The sequence below is a fragment of the Rhincodon typus genome, chromosome 4 (genome assembly GCF_021869965.1).
Source record: "Rhincodon typus isolate 14 chromosome 4, sRhiTyp1.1, whole genome shotgun sequence".
Lineage (NCBI taxonomy): Eukaryota > Metazoa > Chordata > Chondrichthyes > Orectolobiformes > Rhincodontidae > Rhincodon > Rhincodon typus.
In genome coordinates, this window is record NC_063335.1 from 19,708,153 (window position 1) to 19,728,848 (window position 20,696).

A 20,696-nucleotide genomic window follows, 5' to 3' on the forward strand; every position below is an offset into this window, starting at 1 on the left:
ATGTAGGGAATCTGTTGGTGTTCTCAACATTTTCAATCTGTGAAAGGGCAAAAGACTCGACAGATGTATTGATCATATTCCACCTGCTTTAGCTTGCCACCTAAAAGAAATCATCCGGATGTATGGAATCTATGGAAATTATAGATATTTTTCTGCTTTTTCACTATTAAATGTAATAACATTCATGTTTACCATTGTTTTTATGAAATGTTTTAACTGACTTAGTAGTTCATGCCAGATACCATATTGCAAACATTAACACCAGAAGAGAACACGCTTATTTGAAACATTCTAGCATCAATCATACAATCATCACGGTAATCTGCTTCTGAAAAAACTAATAGAGTCATAGAGCTGTACAGCATGAAAACAGACCCTTCGGTTCAACTCGTCCAAGCCGACCAGATATCCTAAATTAATCTAGTCCCATTTGCCTGCATCTGGCCCATATCCGGCCCATATCCTTCTAAACCCTTCCTGTTCATATACCTATCCAGATGTCTTTTAAATGTTGCAATTGTACTAGCCTCCACCACATCCTCTGGCAGCTCATTCCATACACGCACCATCCTCTGTGTGAAAATGTTGCCCCTTACGTCCCTTTTAAATCTTTCACCTCTCACCTTAAACCTATGCCCTGTAGCTTTGGACTCCCTCACCTTGGGGAAAAGACCTTGGCTATTTACCCTATCCATGCCCCTCATGATATTGTAAACTTCAATTAGGTCCACCCTCAGCCTTTAATGCTCCAGGGAAAATATCCCCAGCCCATTCAGCCTCTCCCTATAGCTCAAACCCTCCAACCCTGACAACATCCTCGTGAATCTTTTCTGCACCCTTTCAAGTTTCACAACATCCTTCCTATAGCAGGGAGAGTAGAATTGTAGTATTCCAAAAGTGACCTAACCACTATCCTGTACTGCTGCAACATGACATCCCAACTCCTATACTCAATGCACTAGCCAATAAAGGCAAGCGTGCCAAACATTGTTTTCACCAACCTGCCCACCTGTGACTCCACTTTCAAGGAACTATGCCCCTGCACCCCTAGGTCTCTTTGTTCGACAATACTCCCCTGGACCTTACCATTAGTATATAGGTCCTGCCCAGATTTGCCTTACCAAAATGCAACACCTCACATTTATCTACATTAAACTCCATCTGCCATTCCTCAGTCCATTGTTCAAAAAGCAATGGACCCAGCACCGATCCTTGTTGCACACTGCTGGTCACAGGCCTCCAATCCGAAAAACAACCCTCCACCACTACCCTCTGTCTTCTACCTTTGAGCCAATTTTGTATCCAATTGGCTAACTCCCCAGGATTCCATGTAATCTAACCTTACTAACCAGTCTACCATGCAGAACCTTGCTGAACGCTTTGCTGAAGCCCATATAGACAACGTCTACCGTTCTGCCTTCCTTGATCTTCTTTGTCACTTCTTCATTAGTAAGGGGATCAAGGGTTATGGGGAGAAGGCAGGAGAATGAGGTGGAGAAACATATCAGCCATGATCGAATGGTACAGAAGACTCGATGTGTTGAATGGCCTAATTCTGCTCCTATGTCTTGTGGTCTTTTGGCCTTATGTTTGGGGATTGTACTGTTATTATAATTTCATAGTATGTCAGGAGAGAATTTCTAACCAAAGGTTCTATGCAGAAAATGCATTTAATTTCTATACAATTAATATTTATACAAAATCTTTGAGAACCCTCGTCACACTCCAGATAATCTTTTGTACAGAGAGTAACAAAATACCAAGTGAGAAATCTGTTTTGAAATTTTTTGAAAACATTCCGACACACAGAGCAATGAAGTCATTTAATACCGTCTTTGATACCATAAGATGTACATTGACGTTTGTAAAGCAGTTTTCACAACCTCAGTATGCTGCAAACTGCTCACTGCCGACCAAGCATACGTTGGTCTGCAGTCAGTGTGATGAAGAGATGAGCCAAATAGCAGCAGCCTGTCTAGAAATACTTGCAATGATAATATGTGGCCTTTGTATGTGGATACGTAGACCAGCTCCCCCAAGGGAGTGTCTGAGCAGTTGCTCTAGACCTCAAACTATCCAAAAATATTACATTAGTACGCCAGCTCAGGGTCGCTCATAAAGAATCCTGGAATTCTTTGCAACTTGCTTCCTGTTCTATCGAGCTGAATTTTAACATTTAACAACTCCAACAAGGAACATATGAACCAAGAGAAGGAGTAAGTCATTTGGCTCTCAAACTTGCTGCACCATTTAATAAGACGGTGGCTGATCCCACTGTAACCTCAAATCCACATGCCCGCCAACCGTGATAACCTTTTACTCTCTTGCTTACCATGAATCTATCCACCTCGGTCTGAAAAATATTCAAAGACTCTGCTTCCACCATGTTTACAGGAAGAGAGTTTCAATGATGCATCTGTGAGGAAAATGCGGCCTCCTGTCTGTTTTAAATGGATGATCCCTTATTTAAAGTGGATGATCCCTTATTTTTAATGGATTCCTCGTTCTAGGTTGTCTCAAAAGAGGAAGAATCCTAAATGGATCCCATCAAGACCCCTCACAGAAACCTTAATCATAGAATCCCTACAGTGAGGAAGCAGGCCATTTGGCCCATCAAGTCCACACTGACCCCTTGAAGAGCCTCCCACCAAACTCACACCCCCTATCCTATCCTGCATTTCCCATGGCTAACTCACACACCCCTGGATTCTATGGGCAATTTAGCACGGCTAGTTCACCCTAACCTTCACATCTTCGGACTGTGGAAGGAAACCCACACAGACAAAGGGTGAATGTGTAAACTCCACACAGACGGTCATCCGAGAGTAGAACCGAGCTCAGGTCCCTGGTGCTGTGACGTAGCAGTGCTAACCACTGAGCCACCGTGCCATCCTGAGGATATTGTATGTCACCTCTTATTCCTCTGAACTCCCAGCAGGTACAAGTCTAGCCTGTCCATGAACTAACAGCGCAAATAGTGTACACAACCGTTATTGCAATCACAGAGGCATGGCTGTAAGGTGAACAGGCTTGGAACTGAACAGTAAGGGGAACAGACGGGCATTTCTGTGGCTGCAAGAGAGAGTCTATGGTGGTAAATTTCCTCCCTGGTGCCAAGGTCAAGGATGTTTTGGAGAAGCTGCAGGGCATTCTGAAAGGGGAGGGTGACCAGCCTGTGTTGCATATTGTTACCAATGATATAGATTTAAAAGAGGATGAAGTCCTACAAGATCAGGAGTTAGGATGTAAAGTAAAAAGTAGGACCTCAAAAGTAGTAATCTCAGGATTGCTGGCTAGCTAGTGTAGAAATAACGGGGTATATTGGATGAATATGTGGCTGAAGAAATGGTGTAGTGTGGAGAGATTTAGTTCCTGGGATACTGGGACTAGTTCTGGAGAAAATGGGACCAGTTAAAAACAGGATGTATTGTGGCTGGGCAGCACAGGGATGACTATCCTCATGGAAGCTGTTTACTAGTGTTTGGTGAGAGATAAACCAGAATGATAGGGAGCTGAGAACCTGAGCAGGGAGACAGAGAAAGGGGAATAAAGGTAGAGACAGAAGACAGAAAAGTAAGAAGTAAATGTGCAAAGCAGAGAAAAACAACAGCAAGAAACAAATGGGGCCACAGTGCAAAATAAAGCTAAGAAAGCTAACGAGGTTAAAAGAACACATTTGAAGGCATTCTGTCATAATGCATGGAGAGTTCACAATAAGATGAATTAACAGTGCAAATAGATAAATATATTCTTGATGCAATTAATGAGACATGACTGCAGAGTGACCAAGGATGGGAACAGACATCCAGAGGTATTCAATATTTAGAAGAACTAACAAATGGGGAAAGGAAATTAAAGAATCTGTGCAATCCTGAGGAAGGTTATTGGCTTGGAAAATCATGATGTAGGATGTGTATGAGGTGGAGATAAGAAACATTATGCAACAGAAGACATCGTTGGGGTTGTCTGTAGTCCCCTACAGCAGCAAGAATGTAAGGGAAGGTATTAAACAGAAAATTAAAGTTACATGCAATAAGGATAAATTGCAATCATGGATAACATTAATCTACATATAGATTGGACAAATCAAACCAGCAATAACACTGCGGGGGAGGATGGTTTTTTTAGACCAACATGTCAGGAAACCAACAAGTGAGCAGGCTGTTCGAGAGTGAATATTTTGCAATGAGAAAGGATTAATTAAAAATCTTACTGGTGGAGTCTTTTGGGGGACGTGTAATCGTAAAATGATAGAATTGTCATTAAGATAGTGAGTGAAGAACTTAAATCTGACGAGGGCCCTGAATCTAAATAAAGTGAACTTTGAGGGTATGATACATGAGTTGACAATGATGGATTGATAAAGGGTTGGCATTGGATAGGCAATAGCTAAAGTTTAAGGAATGTACACATGAATTGCAACAATTATTCATTCCTATCTGGTGCAAAACTAAAGTTGGAAGTGTGGCTCAAACCATCGCTTATAAAATAAACTATGAATAATATTAGATTCAATGATGATCCAAGATTGAAAAATCCTTGGAATTTTTTTTGTTGGAATGTATCTATTTTAAGATATCCCCTTAAATGTCTGCCGCTACATCTCTGTTAGCCTATTCTTTAACCCAACTGACCAATTCACTTCAGTCAGCTCTGCCTTCATTCACTTGTAATTGCCCTTAATTAAATTTTTAAAAATAGTTTTGGACCCACTCCTCGCTCCCTCAAACTGTATGTAAAATTCAATTCTATTATGGTAGCTGCTACCTATAGTTGCTGACTGCCATCACTATGCAATCATTAATTAATCCTATCTTGTTAGACAAACACCAAGCCTAATATAGCTTGCTCTCTGGTTGGCTCTAAAACACACTAATCTAAGAAACTATCCTGAGAACATTCTATAGATTCCTCATCTATGCTACCTTTCTCCATCTGACTTTTCCAGTCTATATGAGTTTTCAAGTCTCCCATGGTTATTGCTGTGCTTTTCTGATGAACTCCCATTTTTTTTCTGTTGTACCCACCATGGGGTTACAGTTGGGGGGGTCGGGGGGGTGACCTGTACAGTATTACCTCAAGCAACTTCTTGCCTTTATCACTTCTCATCTTTACTCAACTGTTTCCATATCCTGGTTTCCTGAACTTAGATCAACGCTCTCGATTGTGCCAATACCATCATTAGCTACAGAGTCACTCCTTTACCTTTTCCGAGCCCCAAGTGTCCTGCACCCCTTAATATTCAGGTACCAATCCATGTCTTTCTGAGCCATATCTCTGGAATGGCTACCAGGTCATATGTTTTTATTTCTGTGCTTTCATTTCTTCTGTTTTCATTTGAATGCTGTTTGTGGTCATATACAGACTTTTTAGTTTTACCATTTTATTCTATTTGTATCATATAGTCTTACCTACTGATTTACTCTTAAAGTTATCCTCCCTATCCATTCCTGTCACGGTCTGTTTATAATTTTCCATGTCTTGTCTCTACTCTATGATTTACCAAGTCTTCTCAGATTTGATCCTTTGCTGTTTAGTTTAAAATCCTCTGTACGTCAATAGTTATGCAGTTTGCAAGAACACTGGCCGCACCGTAGTTCAGATGGAGACCATTCCAACAATACACATCCCACTTTCGCCAGTACTGGTGTCAGTACCTTATGAACTGGACTCCACTTTTCCCACCATCAATCTTTGTGTCACACACTTATCTCTCTAATTAGATTTGCTCTATTGTAATTTTAATATTGTTACAATAAGGAGACAGACAGCCGAATCAAATCAGCCTCCTCATCTCTGTATTGACAACACAGTGAAATTAAAACACTCAAAGACCCTAAAATTTGACCTCAGTGGTTCCTTTTTGAATAACACTTCCCAGATGTTGTGAATAATTGATACCAGACATCAGGTTTGTAGCATAAACAAAAGACTTAACAATTTATTAACAACACAGTAACTCTAGCAGAGCAAAGTAAAACAATAAAATAATCTAATTCATGTTTATGATTTAAATCCAATAACATTTGTTTCTAGCTCCATTCTCACAAAAGACAAAGTATTAACAAAGTTAAAGGATACATTTTTAAAAAAAGAAAAATAACAAAACTAGCCAGATTACTTAAGTAATGAGGTTGTTGACTTGCTTACCGAGCTGGCTTGTTGTCGTTCAGAAGTTTCATCACCATGCTAGGTGACATCATCAGTGGAGCCTCCGATGAAGCGATGTTATTCTAATCTGCTTGGAATTTATATTGTCCAGTCTGTTATGATGAGTAGTGTCATTTCCGGTTTTGATGTGTATGGGTTTGTATATGGGATCCAATTCCGTGTGCTCATCGATTGCATTACAGGTGGAGAACCGTACCTCTAGGAATTCCCGTGCGTGTCTATGTTTGGCTTGGGCTACTATGGTTACCGTGTCCCAGTTAAACTGATGGCCTTCATTGTCTGAGTGTACTGATATCAAGGAGAGTTCGTCGTGACATTTTGCTGCTAGCTGATGTTCATGTATTCTGATGGCTAGTTTCCTTCCTGTCAGTCCGATGTAATGTTTGTGGCAGTCGTTGCATGGTATTTTGTAAACCATGTTGGTTCTACATGTTGTGGGAATGGGGTCTTTAATCCTTGTAAGCGTTTGTCATTGAGTGGCTGTGGGCTTGTGGGCTAACATGATTCCTAGTGGGCTTAGGAGTCTTGTTGTCAGTTCTGATATGTTTTTGATGTAGGGCAGTGTGGCCAGTGTGTTAGGTCATACTGTGTCCTCCTGTTGTTGCCTGTTTAGTAGGCATTTGCAGAAGCACAGGAATTCCTAGAGGCACGGTTCTCCAAATGTAATGCAATCAACAAACACATAGAATTGGACCCCATATACAAACCCATATAGAACAAAACTGGAAATGATACTACTCACCATAACGGGCTGGACAGTATAAATTCCAAGTGGAGTAGAATAACATCGCATCATCGGAGGCTCCACTGATGATGTCATCTAACATGGTGACGAAATGTCTGAACGAGAACACGCCAGCTCGGCGAGCAAGTCAACAATCTCACCCACAACCCAAGACTTTGATTACTTAAGTAGTTTCCATGATACATTGTTTCACAGGTACATAGAATTGTCTCTTGATTGATCTTCTGAGGATGTTGATCAATGCTACCTTTTCCAGTTCACATTTTGTAAGATGCAATAATACTTGTAACATAGTTTCTATTGTCTAAACTTTGCATAGCTGATAATGGGAGGTTAGGCAGGGAACTTTCAAATCCTCACGCTGTAGCACCAACAGACAAACTCCTTCTCTCAAAAACTCCCAGTTCACAACATTGCAAGAAACTCTGGCCCCCTCCCTCTGTTTGATCATCACGTTCTCTCTGAGACTGGCTGGAACCAGTTCCCAGGACCTCATGAATAGGCAAACATTTGTTAACTGGTTAAGCATACTGCCTGTATGGAATTGAAGAGTTAATAAAGCTCTGTGATCAAGAACCAACCTGCAGTTAACTTTCAGGCATGGTCTCAAAAACAAATAACAGCTTGTATGCTTTTTTTTCCTTTAACACAAGCCATTGCTCACAGTCCAAAGGTCACCTTTTAGCTTTCAGCTCCCAGCTCACAGTTCACAGCTCCAAACCAAAAATGATACAAAAGAAATCAAAATAACAAAAAAATTCATGAGTGTTCTAACAATATGGCTCAGGTAATAATCCAGAGATGACTCAATGCAAAACGTAGCTGATTCAACCTATTCAGCCACCCAGAGCATTCTTTTGTTCCAGTAAATAGTTATTGCAGAAACCATTTTAGCCTACTTTTGATGTATTGTTCTCCCAGTGTACCAAGTGTTTTGCAGAAAGTTCTGTATATGGCAGATTGAGTCAGAAGTCACATGGCACCAGGTTATAGTCCAACAGGTGGATTTGAAATCACAAGCTTTCGGAACGTAGCCCCTTCATTAGGTGAAGTGAGAGAGAAGCTCTAACTTCACCTGATGAAGGGGCGAGGCTCCGAAAGCTTGTGATTTCAAATAAACCTGTTGGACTGTAACCTGGTGCCATGTGACTTCTGACTTTGTTCACCCCTAACACTGGCACCTCCACATTATGGCAGATTGAAACATTGCATTCCTTACATTCTTTTGTTAAACAAGATAGCACTTTAAGTCCAATTGAGTTAGGGCTACGTAAAATACTTTGATTTTACTTTTCAGACAGAAATATTTGTGGCTGTACCCAGTAGATTCTCTGAAATTCTTTTCGGAGACTGGTAGCTACAACAGATGTATTGCTGAAACTAAATTGTAAATTTGCTGACGGCAAAGTCTTGCAACTGTTTTCATATATTTTATTGTCAAATACCACTGTGTGCCTGAAAGTAACACAATGAAACATTTGTTGAAAAGTCTCAAAAGCTTTGGAAATGCTGGTAGTGGGAGGCAATGGCCGAGTGGTATTATTGCTGGACTGTTAATCCCGAGACCCAGGTAATGACCTGTGTTCAAATCCTGCCACGGCAGATGGTGAGATTTGAATTCAATTAATATCTGGAATTAAGGATCTAATGATAACCATGAATCCATTGCTGATTGTTGGAAAAACCCATCTGGTTCACTAATGTCCTTTAGGGACATCCTTACCTGGTCTGGCCTACATGTGACTCCACACCCACAGCATTGTGGTTGACTCATAACTGCCCTCTGGGTAATTAGGGATGGGCAATAAATGCTGGCCTAACCAGCGATGCCCTTATCCTGTGAATGAATAAAGGACATTCCTGTGACCCAGCTAGTGTTTCTTGCTGTAGAATTGGTTTGTTTGGACAGTTTCCTGCTATCTTTTCAATATGTTGAATTTGAAGCCAACAGATTTCCTGTTAGAGCATAAAGATTGTAGAACAGAGGCAATAATGAACCCAAGACAGAGTAAATCAGAAGAGTTTTCTGACACTGAGGGCAGAGTCTGATATTTCTTCCAACTTTGTCATCACCTCATTTGGAACCCATGTTCCAGCTGTGTCCTTCTTTGAGATGGTCCCTAAACCACCTATCTCTTAGAATCCCTACAGTGTGGAAACAGGCCCCTTGGCCCAACAAGTCCACACCGACCCTCAGAGCATCCCACCCAGACCCATTCCCCCTAATGTACACATCCCTGAACACTACAAGCAGCTTAGCACAGCCAATCTACCTAGCCTGCACATCTTTGGACTGTGGGGGGAAACCGGAGCACCCGGAGGAAACCCACGCAGACACGGGGAGAATATACAAACTCCACACAGACAGTCGCCCGAGGGTGGAATTGAACCCAGGTCCCTGGTGCTGTGAGGCAGCAGTGCTAACCTCTGAGCCACCGTGCCACCCTGTTGCAGCATAAGTTACTGAACTGTTTTAAAATTACTGGGTGAACTTCTGTGACATAGCCTGAGGTCCAGACTGTCATTGCCTTGCATAGTTGCTACTTACCTTTGTCCTTGTAAATGCCCATGGTTCAGCTACCCTTTGCGTGAAAACGGTTTGAGTAGATCCTTGAAGTTAGTTAGAGATAAATTATGGTTGTCGCAACTTTCAAGACTGGCAGCAGCGAGTTGTTTGAAGTTCACTGTAGATGTTTCTTTCTGTGTACTGTTAACATGATTTGATTATTTCTTGACAGTGGGAAGCATGATACCTAAAGTAGTGGTTGGACTGTTCCTAGTGGGGTGATGGCTTTCACAATATTGGATCACTGAAAAGGAACCTAATGAGTGACAAAAGAATCATACCCTGTGAGCATTACGCAGGGATGCAACAGTTAGCGTGTTATAGGTGGGCTAAGAGGCATTTTTTCAGAAAGGGGATCAACTAAGCTGCATTGGCAGGAGAGGAATAGGCCTAGGTTTTTATGGGGGAGGGAAAGCAGGAAGGCAGTGTGTGTGAACAGAGTGATTCACCCACTGGGATTGGGGTTACAGTGAGCTTATTGACCTTAACGGCAAGGTCTCACCTTAAATCATTTCTCCCAGAATCCCACCTGATACCTGATCAGATCCCTTACACAGTCAGTGAGCACAACTGAAAGTTTGGCTTCAGGAGCTGCCTCTGGGACTCGGAGTGTGTTAGCAGGAATATTCCTCAAATTTCAGTGGTTGCAGAGGTAACCCTGGAATGGCCTTGGGAATGTGGAGAGGCTTGGGAATTCCTTTCTCACTCTGACAGTTCAGGGACAACTGGGCATTCCCTTTTCTGTGTGGTGAGCAAAGGGATGTCAGAGCTACGGAGGCCCAGGGACCTCTTGCAAACTGTGGGAGAGCAAATCTGTCTTTCTTAGTTGACAAAGAGTTTGAAGGGAGGAACCATTTTTATGTCTTGGCTTCTTCTGATAGATTGACTCCTTCCACCTTGTGTTCACTACCCAGGACACCTCCTGTTTTGACACCTGGAGTACCGTGCACTGTATTGGTCTCCTTATTTAAGAAAGAATATAAATGCATTAGAGGCAGTTCTAGAAATAGGGAGGGAGTTGTCTTAGGAAGGAAGTTTGGACAGGCTCGGCTTCTGTCCACTGGAGTTACAGGAGGAAGAGTTGACTGTTGAAAGATATAAAATCCTGAGGGGTCTTGTCGGAGTGCATATGGCGAGGATGTTTCCTGTTAGAGAATCTAAAACTAAGGAGTCACTGCTTACAAATTAGGGGTCATCCATTTCAAAGAGAGATAAGGCAAAACCTTTCCTCCAAGAAATTTATAAGTGTTTGGAACTCAGCTTTTGCCAACTTTACAAGAAGAAAGTTCATGAATATTTTAGAGGCAGAAGTAAATAGATTCTTGTTAAGCAAGGGGTTGAAAGGTTATCAGGGACAGATGGGACTGTGGATTTCAGGATGCAGTCAGATCAGCCTTGAATGGTGGAGCAGGATTGAGGGGCAGAATGGCTTACTTATGCCCCTGACTGGTGAGTCTGTAAGTCTGTATGACTTTAGAATTGGTTTGTGACACCAATGTCACTATTTTGAATCTTGAGTGGATCCCAGCAGCTGTTAGTGGATGCCTCGTTCAGGGTCTGACTCACACCATTCATATTTTGATGCATGTGAAAGCATCAGAATTTAGCAGGGTTTTTGAATTTTGGGATTATAACCATCATTTATTAACCAGGATAACAACCCTCTTCCTGCCTGGCTGTGAAGGGGTTGAAAGGTGCAGGGTAGTCATGGTTTAATCCAAGGCCATATCTGCTTTGTGGTGGGCACTGTAGAGACCTCTATAGTTCATTGAGTTGTGAAGTAACCTGTTTTTCTTGGAGTTAAAAAGATATTAAATGACCTCCATTATAAACTGCAAAAGAGATCCACTGTCCTCTTCATATTACAATTGCTTCAGTTTGTTAATTATGGGGAAGGAGTTCCTGTGAACATTAGGTGTTTTAAAATGTTCAACCTGCTTTTTGTAAATAATATTCCAGTTTTCCTGGACCACATGTTCAGGAATCCTCCTGCTATGTAGTGATAATGGCTACATGTACCAGTAGGGACCTTAAAATCCATTACTACCCAAAAGTACCCTAACAGCGTGGGACTGGCTAACTGCAGTCACAGTGCATCTCCACTGTAAGAGGTGTTGGCTAGCCCCATACCGTGCAGGGTACTTTTAAGCAGTAATGGATTTAGCCATTGAACAGTGCAGTCAGCATGTAGCTATTGTGGTGCCTTCATTTTAAACAACTGGCATGGGTAAATCTTGCATTGCAATCTTACTGGCTGTTTTTATGGTCGTTGAAGTTTATATTGGAGACAGAATCCTAATTATTTACTGCCTTATTCTTTGCCTCATTGTCTGTTTATATCTGATGTGTGCTCGTTTTGAAGTACCTTGGAAGGGTTTAAATGGTGTGTGTACAGTGGTGGTTGATGAAAAGTACTAGCAAATGTGGCAAGGGGCAAGAGGAAGTGGGCACGATCAAGCTTAGAACTCGTGGAATTCTGAGGATTGGAGGAGGTTACAAAAATGAGAAGATGGACGTGAAGGAGAGGGGGAGATGCGTGAATTTGTAATTTAAAACCAAATTCTTAGTGGACTCTTAGGCTTTGTAGTGGGCTTAGTTTGATGGAGTGAGTGGGATTTGAAAGCCACTTACTTAGAACAGGTTTTCAGGGTTCAGCTTGCATTCTGTAATTGCTTTTTTTTGGCAATTTGGCAAGTAATGTAGTACACTCTATGTGACTCATCTACACTGGCTCATTCAAGGCTATCACCCTGTGCTGTACACATTATTGACTTTCCCAACGTTCATAGAGATGGATTCTTGCTGTGACCTGTAGCGTCAAACACCAACTGAGCCTACTACAGACCCCTAGGCTTCTTGCAGTCTTTTTTTTGATCGAAGGCATTTGGTCAAAAGGAACTTTTTCTTATATGACTCGTGGCAGAAGTCTGCAGTAGATAGTTTACCAGACACAAGAAAGGCTTTAGACAGCTTTTGAGAAGCATTGCTAAATCTTGCCTCAGTTCTGATTGAACTTCAGCCTTATTTTATCCTCTTGCAAATTCTCAGTTTTAGTAGCATGTTGTTCAAACAAGGGCTGATTCTGAATCTTTTGACTTCAAATTACTTAAAACTTACTTTTTTTTCATCTCTTAGGTGCCAAGTAAAGTTCTGAGACACATTCAACAAAACTGAAACAGAAAGGACTTCCTTTGTGTTGCAGCTTTCACAACCCCCAGACATCCCAAAGTACTTTACAGACAAGGGAAAACTTTTCAAGTATAATTGTTGTTATAATCAAGGAAACACAGCAACCAGTTTGCACGCACCAAGCTCCCTCAGACATGCATGTGATAATGACCAGATAAATCAGTTTTTGTGATATTAATTGTGGGATAACTATTGGCTAAGACACTGGGATAGGTCCTATGCTGTTCTTTGAAATAGTGCCATGGGATTTTTTGCATCCCCCTCAGAGAACTGGTCTGACCTTATCTTCAACCCAAAAGACAGAACCTCCAGAAGTGAATGAATCACTGTTAACTTTTGTGCTCAAGACCTGGAGTGAGATTTGCACCCACAACTTTCTAACCCAGAGGGTAGAATGCTGCATACTGAGACACAGCTGTCCCCATATTGTGTCTGCCTCTTTTAACTGTAGAGAACATGGATGTCTCATGCAATTATTAATAATCAAGAGGATTTGATTTCTTTGCATGTTTTTATTCATTCACGGGATGCGGGTGTTGCTGGCTGATCCAGCATTCATTGTCCATCCATCCCTCGTTGCCATTGATAATGTAGTGATGAGCTGCCTTCTTGAACTGCTACAGTCCACATGGTATAAGTACCCCTATGATGCTGTTAGGGAGTGGGTGCCAGGATTTTGATTTGATGACGCTGAAGGAACGATGATATATTTCCAGGGATAGTAAGAACTGCTGATGCTGGAGTCAGAGATAATGCGGTGTGGAGCTGGAGGAACACAGCAGGCCAGGCAGCATCTGCGGAGCTGGAAAGCTGACGTTTCGGATCGGGACCCTTCTTCTTATATTTCCAGGACAAGGGGAACTTGTGATGCAGACGATGCTGTTCCATGTACTTGCTGTTCTCGTACTTCCAGATGAAAGTGGCTTGGGTTTTTATGGTGCCATCTAGGGATGAGTTTCTGCAGTGCATCCTGTAGATGTTACGCACTGTTTGCGGATCTGCTGCCAGTCAAGTGGACTGCTTTGTCCTGGATGGTGTCAAGCTTCTTGAGTATTGTTGGAGCTGCATATATCCAAGCAAGTGGGGAATATTCCATCATACTCTGATTTGTGCTTTGTAGGTGGTGGACAGGCTTTGGGGAGTCAAGCATGAGTTATTTGCTGCAGGATTTCTAGCCTCTTACCTGCTTTTGTATTGACTTGGCTAGTCCAGCTCAGTTTCTGGTTACTGGTAGACACCAAGATGTTGTTACAAAAGGAGTAAAGTGACCATAGTCCTTCTGTTTTCTTAATAGAGATAACCTGTGGTTTAACCTGAGAGTCACCGTGCCTGAGGTAAGGGGTGAGATAAGGAAGGAGAGTCCTTCACAGTAACCTCAGCCAGTACAGAAATTGAACCCTGTTGGTATTACTCTTTATTGCAAACCAACCATCTAGCCAACTAAGCTAACCAACATCCACATCAAAGGAACAATATTGGTAACTATCAAAAAGAGAACCACTTTCAGTTTTCAATCAAGTGAGACTAAAAGTTCAAACTTCTACAGTGTAATACTTTTTTCTCCCGTCTCTGACCTGCATTCTGATCTTCAGCCTTTCCAGCAAATAATTAACAACTTTGACCTTTCCAAGTGCTGATTGTAGCACATTGTTAAGGACTACAGTCAGCAATCACTTTCTGAGTCATTCACTTGGCTGGATTTCCAGCAAATGGAAAGGAGAGGAATCCAGCTTTTTAGAATGGAGTTCTAGCACCTCTGCACTGGCCTCCCAATGGGACTGGTCCTGGCCCATTTTTCAGAATCTGAGGTCATTGTAAATGCAGAATGGACTCCCTGTCAAGAACAGCTTCCAGCAATGTTAGTGGCAAAACTGGCCCACAGCAGGTCGTTACTTTGGTATTGAATGGAGATGGAAGCAGTTGTAAGGCAGCTCTGTTCCCTAACTCAATTCTGGGACCTTCTACCACCTTCTACAAGGCAACCTAGGAAATAACCCAGGTGCAGACACTTACAAACTGGAATTGCAGGAGAATAGTTAGGAGCTGGAGTAATGATGCTTTCAGCTGCTGCTTTTAGGAGCTTAATCAGATAAAATTTGGCAACAAGCCACGTAAGGAGATATCAGGAAATAAGCCAAAAGCAAAACATTTGGCCAAAGCTTCATCAAAGAGCCATGTTTTAATAAGACTGTTGGAAGAGAGATTTAGAAAGGGAATTCCAGTGCTTGACAGAATACCTCTGGTGGAGTGATTGAAACTGGGGATGCACAAGATGCCAGAATTCCTAACAATAACACAACAAGCTGTACTCCTCAATGCAGGAGGGACATGGACTCTACCGTGAAGAGACTGTATCTTCAACCTTTCTCGCCTCGAACATAACAGTGGCCATTCTCCTTATTGACTGTCATTATGTCGATGGGAAAGCCAAAAAGAGATATAAATGGGTTCATAATGATATAAACAGTGGCCAGTCAGGAGAACAGGAATCTTTCCAACAATTTATTTTCACAACTTTCTTTGTTAGTCATGGTGAACAGGACCATCCCTGCAGTTTAGAATACCGGGAGGATAGACAAGAGGGGAAGCTTGGCGGTGACCAGAAGGATTGATCAGAGAGAAGGTCAACAATGACTGGGAGGATTAGAAGGCAGGAGATGTTGCTTCACAATGCCACTGATATGCTCACGTGAGCTTATAGCAGGCCCAGCATGTGATAGTGTCAAAATGAAACTTCTGACATTAAGTGCAGTTACAGTCATGGAGTCATACAGCTGGAAACAGTCCAACCAGTCCACGCCGAATATAATCCCAAACTAAACTTGTCCCACCTGCCAGCTCCTGGCTCATATCCCTCTAAACCTTTCCTATTCGTGTACTTATCTAAATGTCTTTTAAACATTGTAGTTGTGCCCACGTCCACCACTTTCTCTGGAAGTTCATTCCACACGCGAACCACCCTCCTTGTAAAAAAAATTGCCCCTCATGTCTTTTTCAAATCTCTCTCCTCTAACCTTAAAAATGTGCTCCCCAGCCTTGAAATCCCCCCATTCTAAGGAAAAGACAACTACCATTAACCCTATCCATACCCATCATGATTTTATAAACTTCTATAAGGCCACCCCTCAACCTCTTACGCTCCAGTGAAAAAAGTCCCAGCCTTTCCATCTTTCTTTATAATTCAAATCTTTCTTACCTGGGAACATCCTGCTAAATCTCTTCTGAACCCTCTCCAGCTTAATAATATCCTTCCTGTTATTGAGCGATCAGAACAGGGCACAGTACTCCAGAAGAGGCCTCACAATTGCCCTGTACAACCTCAACAGGACTTACAAACTCTTATACTCAAAGGACTGAGTAAAAAAGCCTTTTTAACCACTCTGTCTATATGTGATGTAAACATCAAAGAATTATGTGCCCAAACCCCTAGGTCCCTCTGGTCTACAACACTACCCAGGGCCCTACTATTAATTGTATAAGCCCTACCCTTGTTTGTTTTACCAAAATGCAGCACCCCACATTTATCCTGATTGAACTCCATCTGCCATTTTTCAGCCCATTGATCCATTTGATCTTGATCCCTTTGTAATCTTGGAAAAACTTCTTCACTGTCTACAATTTTGGTGTCAGCCGTAAACTTACTAGCCATGCCTCCTATATTCTCGTCCAAATTATTTATATATATGACCAACAAAAGAGGGCCCAAAACCGATCCCTGTGGTACACTGCTGGTGACAAGCCTCCAGTCTGAAAAACAACCCTCCACCACCACTGTTTCCTGCCCTGTATCCAATTGGCAAGCTCACCTTGAATCCCATGTGACTTAACTTTATTAATTAGTCTATCATGTGGAACCTTGTCAAGGGCTTTCATAAAGTCCAAGTAAACAACCTCTACTGCTCTGCCCTCGTCAATCTTTTTGTTAACTTCCTCAAAAAACTCAGTCAAGTTTGTGAGATATGATTTTCCTCCCACAAAACCATGCTGACTGTCCCTAATCAATTTTTGCTGTTGAAGTGAAATGACTTGTAATGAGGCCTTGCTGTGTGATTTTGTCTGTTCCTTGCATTTTAAATTTACAAAGTTATGAAATATATTTATTGAAATAATTACCATGCGATTAATCTTTGAGATTTTGTAGCATAGTTCCCTTGTGAATTTGTGTTAGTGCTGATTCTGTCATTTTTTTCAGGAAGACAGTTATTTAAGGTAAGTGGTTAAACAAAATAATGCTCTATTATTGACAAAGAAATGGGATGTTATTTCAGATCTACATTCAGGAGTAGAGTTTGTTGTGATTTTGTTAAGATCTAATGTGGAAGTTTGTTTTAATGGTTATGGATGTTAAGTGATATAGCTGAACATGTGCATGATGTATTTTTGCTAAAACGGTTTTGTTTGATGTTGTTTGTTTGGTCAGCCCTTAAAATATTCTTGGTGCTTTCTGCGTTACCATTATGGGGTTTTCCTTTCCTCCATTTGCGAAACCACTGTGTGACTTCCTGCTTTTGCTCTGTATATCTTTATCGGCGGAGCAGATCTGCAAGGCCACTGACTTGCTCCTCATGTACGCCAACAGTGATGCTGCATATCGTCCCATTTGAGGTCAGTGAGGCTTTGCTATCCAGGACTACCCTGTGACATCCAAGCGAAGGTATCTGTCCATCGCCTTTGCTCTGTCCATCACCACTACCTGATCCGACTATTTGACAAGAAATCACAAGTTCAGATCCCACCAGAGCAAGTTGTGAAACCAAGTTTGATAAGAATCCAATTGTTTGTGGGCTTAACAGCGACTAATAACATGCAACAATAATGACTGACAGTAACACCAATTAATAAGTAGCACTTTAATGGTGTTGCCCATGTCCCAAAAACAAGTATGAAATATTGACACATGGTGCACAACCTTAGATAAAGCCTGCAGTTTAAACTTGGCTGTCTCCCATGTATAAGGCAACTACATGCGCACTAAATTGCTGGACTAACTGTGGATTTCCTTTCCATTTTGTGCACAGGACGATAGGGTTGAGAAACAGGAAGAAAATGCATCAGGAACTGAAACATGTGACCAGTGCTGGCTGTTTAGGGATAATATGACTTCAGTCTGCAGAACCATGTATTGTGAAAAAAAAGCTGTTATGTAATGTGGTATTTTAGCTCTCTCTGGCATGAAGCCTAACCACATTTGCAGCTGCATGAAATACTTTGGACAATAGTAGTTTGTGTTGTCAGATTACAAACCCACCACATTTTAACTTCCTTAAAGTACAGACCATTTTAAGAATTGTTTTTCTGGCTAGCAGTAAATTGAGTTATGGGAAGGCATACTTGATTGACCTATTTTAAAGGCAAATGTGTGTATACTTTAAATACCCATTTAATTCCTGGATTAGATCAGTAGGCCTGAACATTAGTGGTCACTTTAACATTCCCTGCTGTACTTCAAACAAACACAACTGTTGTTGACAATTCGTTGTGCTTTTCTGAAATCAGTCATCTCTGTGGGATGCACTCCAGAGATATTAAAACGTAATGTTGGCGTCAAAGTAATTTTCATAGAATCCCTACAGTGCAGGCAGAGGCCATTCAGCCCATTGAGTCTGCGCCAAACTTCTAAAGGCATCCCATCCCCCAATCCCAGTAACCCCACATTTACTACAGCTAATACACTAAACCTGCACATCCTTGGACATGGCAGGGCAATTTAGCATTGCCAATCCACCTAGCCTGCATATCTTTGGACTGTGGGAGGAAACCAGAGCACCCAGAGGAAACCCACACAGACACGGGGAGAACATGCAAATTCCACGCAGACAACTCCAAGGCTGAAATTGAACTCAGGTCCCTGACACTGTGAGGCAGCAGTGCTTGCAACCCAGTTATTTATAACCTCTTTTATTTAACTGTTAAAACTAAGTTCCTCAAAGAGGAACCTCACAGAGTTTGCAGAATAAGTGCTTATGTAAAACTTAAATATAAGAAATAATAGGACTTTTCCCAGTTCTGATGAAACAACATCAACCTGAAGCATTAATTCTGGGCTGAATTTTGATGCTGGGTGTATGAAGCACTTGTTGAACCATTTCCCATCTTTTACAACTCACATTTGATTGACTTAGCTCAGTGTTTTTGTTTATTGATGCAGGATTCGGGCTTGTGAGCAGTTTGGATCTGTGATGGGATTTAAAGGAGTGCAGCTACAGATGCAGTTGGTTAGAAGGCTTGACTCAGTTCGTGGAGACAGTAACCCAGTTCCTAACATCATTTAATGATTGGCCTAAACCTCGTTCCACCCATTCCAATGCCCCCTCAATGACCCGTCATACCCAAGTGCCACCCCATGCTTCCTCAGATCGCCCATGCCTTCTCCACATCCACAACTACCCTCCATAACCACTCATCCCATGTACATGGACCGTATCATAGTAATTGGAATCCTTCAAAATGCATGTAAAAAAAACAAACTGTCACAATCCAATAAAACTGTTATTGAATATCTGTCATTGATACTGCAAATAAACAAAACTGTTTTCTTATTGTTAAAGGGTTTTATCCCTTAAGTGGCCACTAAGTTGTGTAAAGAACCTATGAAGAAACTACAGCAAAGGCAGATTATTTTGTAACAATGTCTTCAAACCGTTAGCATTCCCTTGAGCAGCTATTTCAATAGACCACCTGGTAAAGTCGACTCTTCTTAGCTTTTGGATCTAAGCCAAACATTTGCAGTAACCACAGCTATCGAAGGAAACCATCACAAAAACAAAGTAAACAAACCATTTTTGGCTACAAGATCGTATAAATTTGAAAGAATATATTATGCCACATTTCCACTACAACGCAGACTTCTTGTCAGTTGAGAGTGGAGTAGGTGCTTAGTTTTTTTTTAGATTTAAGTGTATCGGCATTTCTTTTCTAACCAGTACTGCCAGTACATATTAAATCTCTGATTCAAATATAACAGGAGGACGTACCAACACTGCTTCTATATTTTTAATGCATTATAGCACTTGCTCCAGGAGAAAAAGAAAACTGTAGTGCATGTCAACAGTTATGCAATTCTGATCAATATAATGGTCAAAATGCCTTTGTAGGTGAGAACCCTATGATGATTCATTGCATTACAGATGCATCCACATTTCAGCACAGCATCTGGTAGTGTAAATTGAGGAGGCAATGGCCTAGTGGTATTATTGCTGGACTGTTAATCCAGAGACAGGGGTTAATGTTCTGGGGAACTGGGTTCAAATCCCAGCCACAGCAGATGGTAAAATTTGAATTCAATAAAAGAATTCTGGAATTAAGACTCTAATGATGACCGTGAAACCATTGTCACTTGTCAGGAAAAAAACCCACCTGGTTCTCTCATGCTCTTTTGAAAAGGAAACAGCCATCTTTAGCTGGTCTGGCCTGCATATGATTCCAGACCCACAACAATGTTGTTGATTGTTAACTGCCCTCTGGGCTGGGCAATAAATGATGGCCTAGTCAATGATACCCTCATTTTGTGAATGAATAAAAAAAATGAAGATGTCAAAGCAGTTGATTAGAATTTTACCAACTCCTCACATGCCTTTATTCTTTGTCTCAAACTCTTCAATATGGCACGCTGTTGACTTTCAAAGCTTGGACTAGCAAACAAAAATAGTGCGTTGGAGGAAATTGCTGCTGGATAAACAATTTTGGGAGATGATTTCCAACTCCTTGAGGAGATGGAAATCCAGCCCCCTGTTTCTCTCTCTCCATAAATGCTGCCTAACCTGCTAAGGAATTCCAGCATTTTCTGTTTAATTTGAGATTTCCGGCGTCAGTAATATTTTGCTTTTGTAGAAATGAATGCTTGACCAGTGATTATTGGAAGAAAAGGCTATTAAACAAAGTTACATTTATTTTCTAAAAACCGAAAGAACTGTGGATGCTGTAAATCAGGAACAAAAACAAAGTTACTGGAAAAGCTCAGCAGGTCTGGCAACATCTGTGAAGGAAAAAACAGAGTTAACGTTTCGGGTCCAGTGACCCTTCCTC

At 41.5% G+C, this 20,696-nt stretch overlaps 1 protein-coding gene across 1 annotated transcript in view; it reads left to right on the top strand.

The window, feature by feature from the left end:
* LOC125482963 (zinc finger protein 704-like) overlaps nucleotides 1–12,726 on the top strand; it is a 44,258-nt gene extending 31,532 nt beyond the window's left edge. Inside the window, exon 3 of the mRNA XM_048596049.1 lies at nucleotides 12,618–12,726. Within this exon, the coding sequence (XP_048452006.1) occupies nucleotides 12,618–12,636 (19 nt within the window). The 3' untranslated portion in view covers nucleotides 12,637–12,726. The remainder of the gene's footprint in view (nucleotides 1–12,617) is intronic.
* Nucleotides 12,727–20,696: the final 7,970 nt, after the last annotated feature.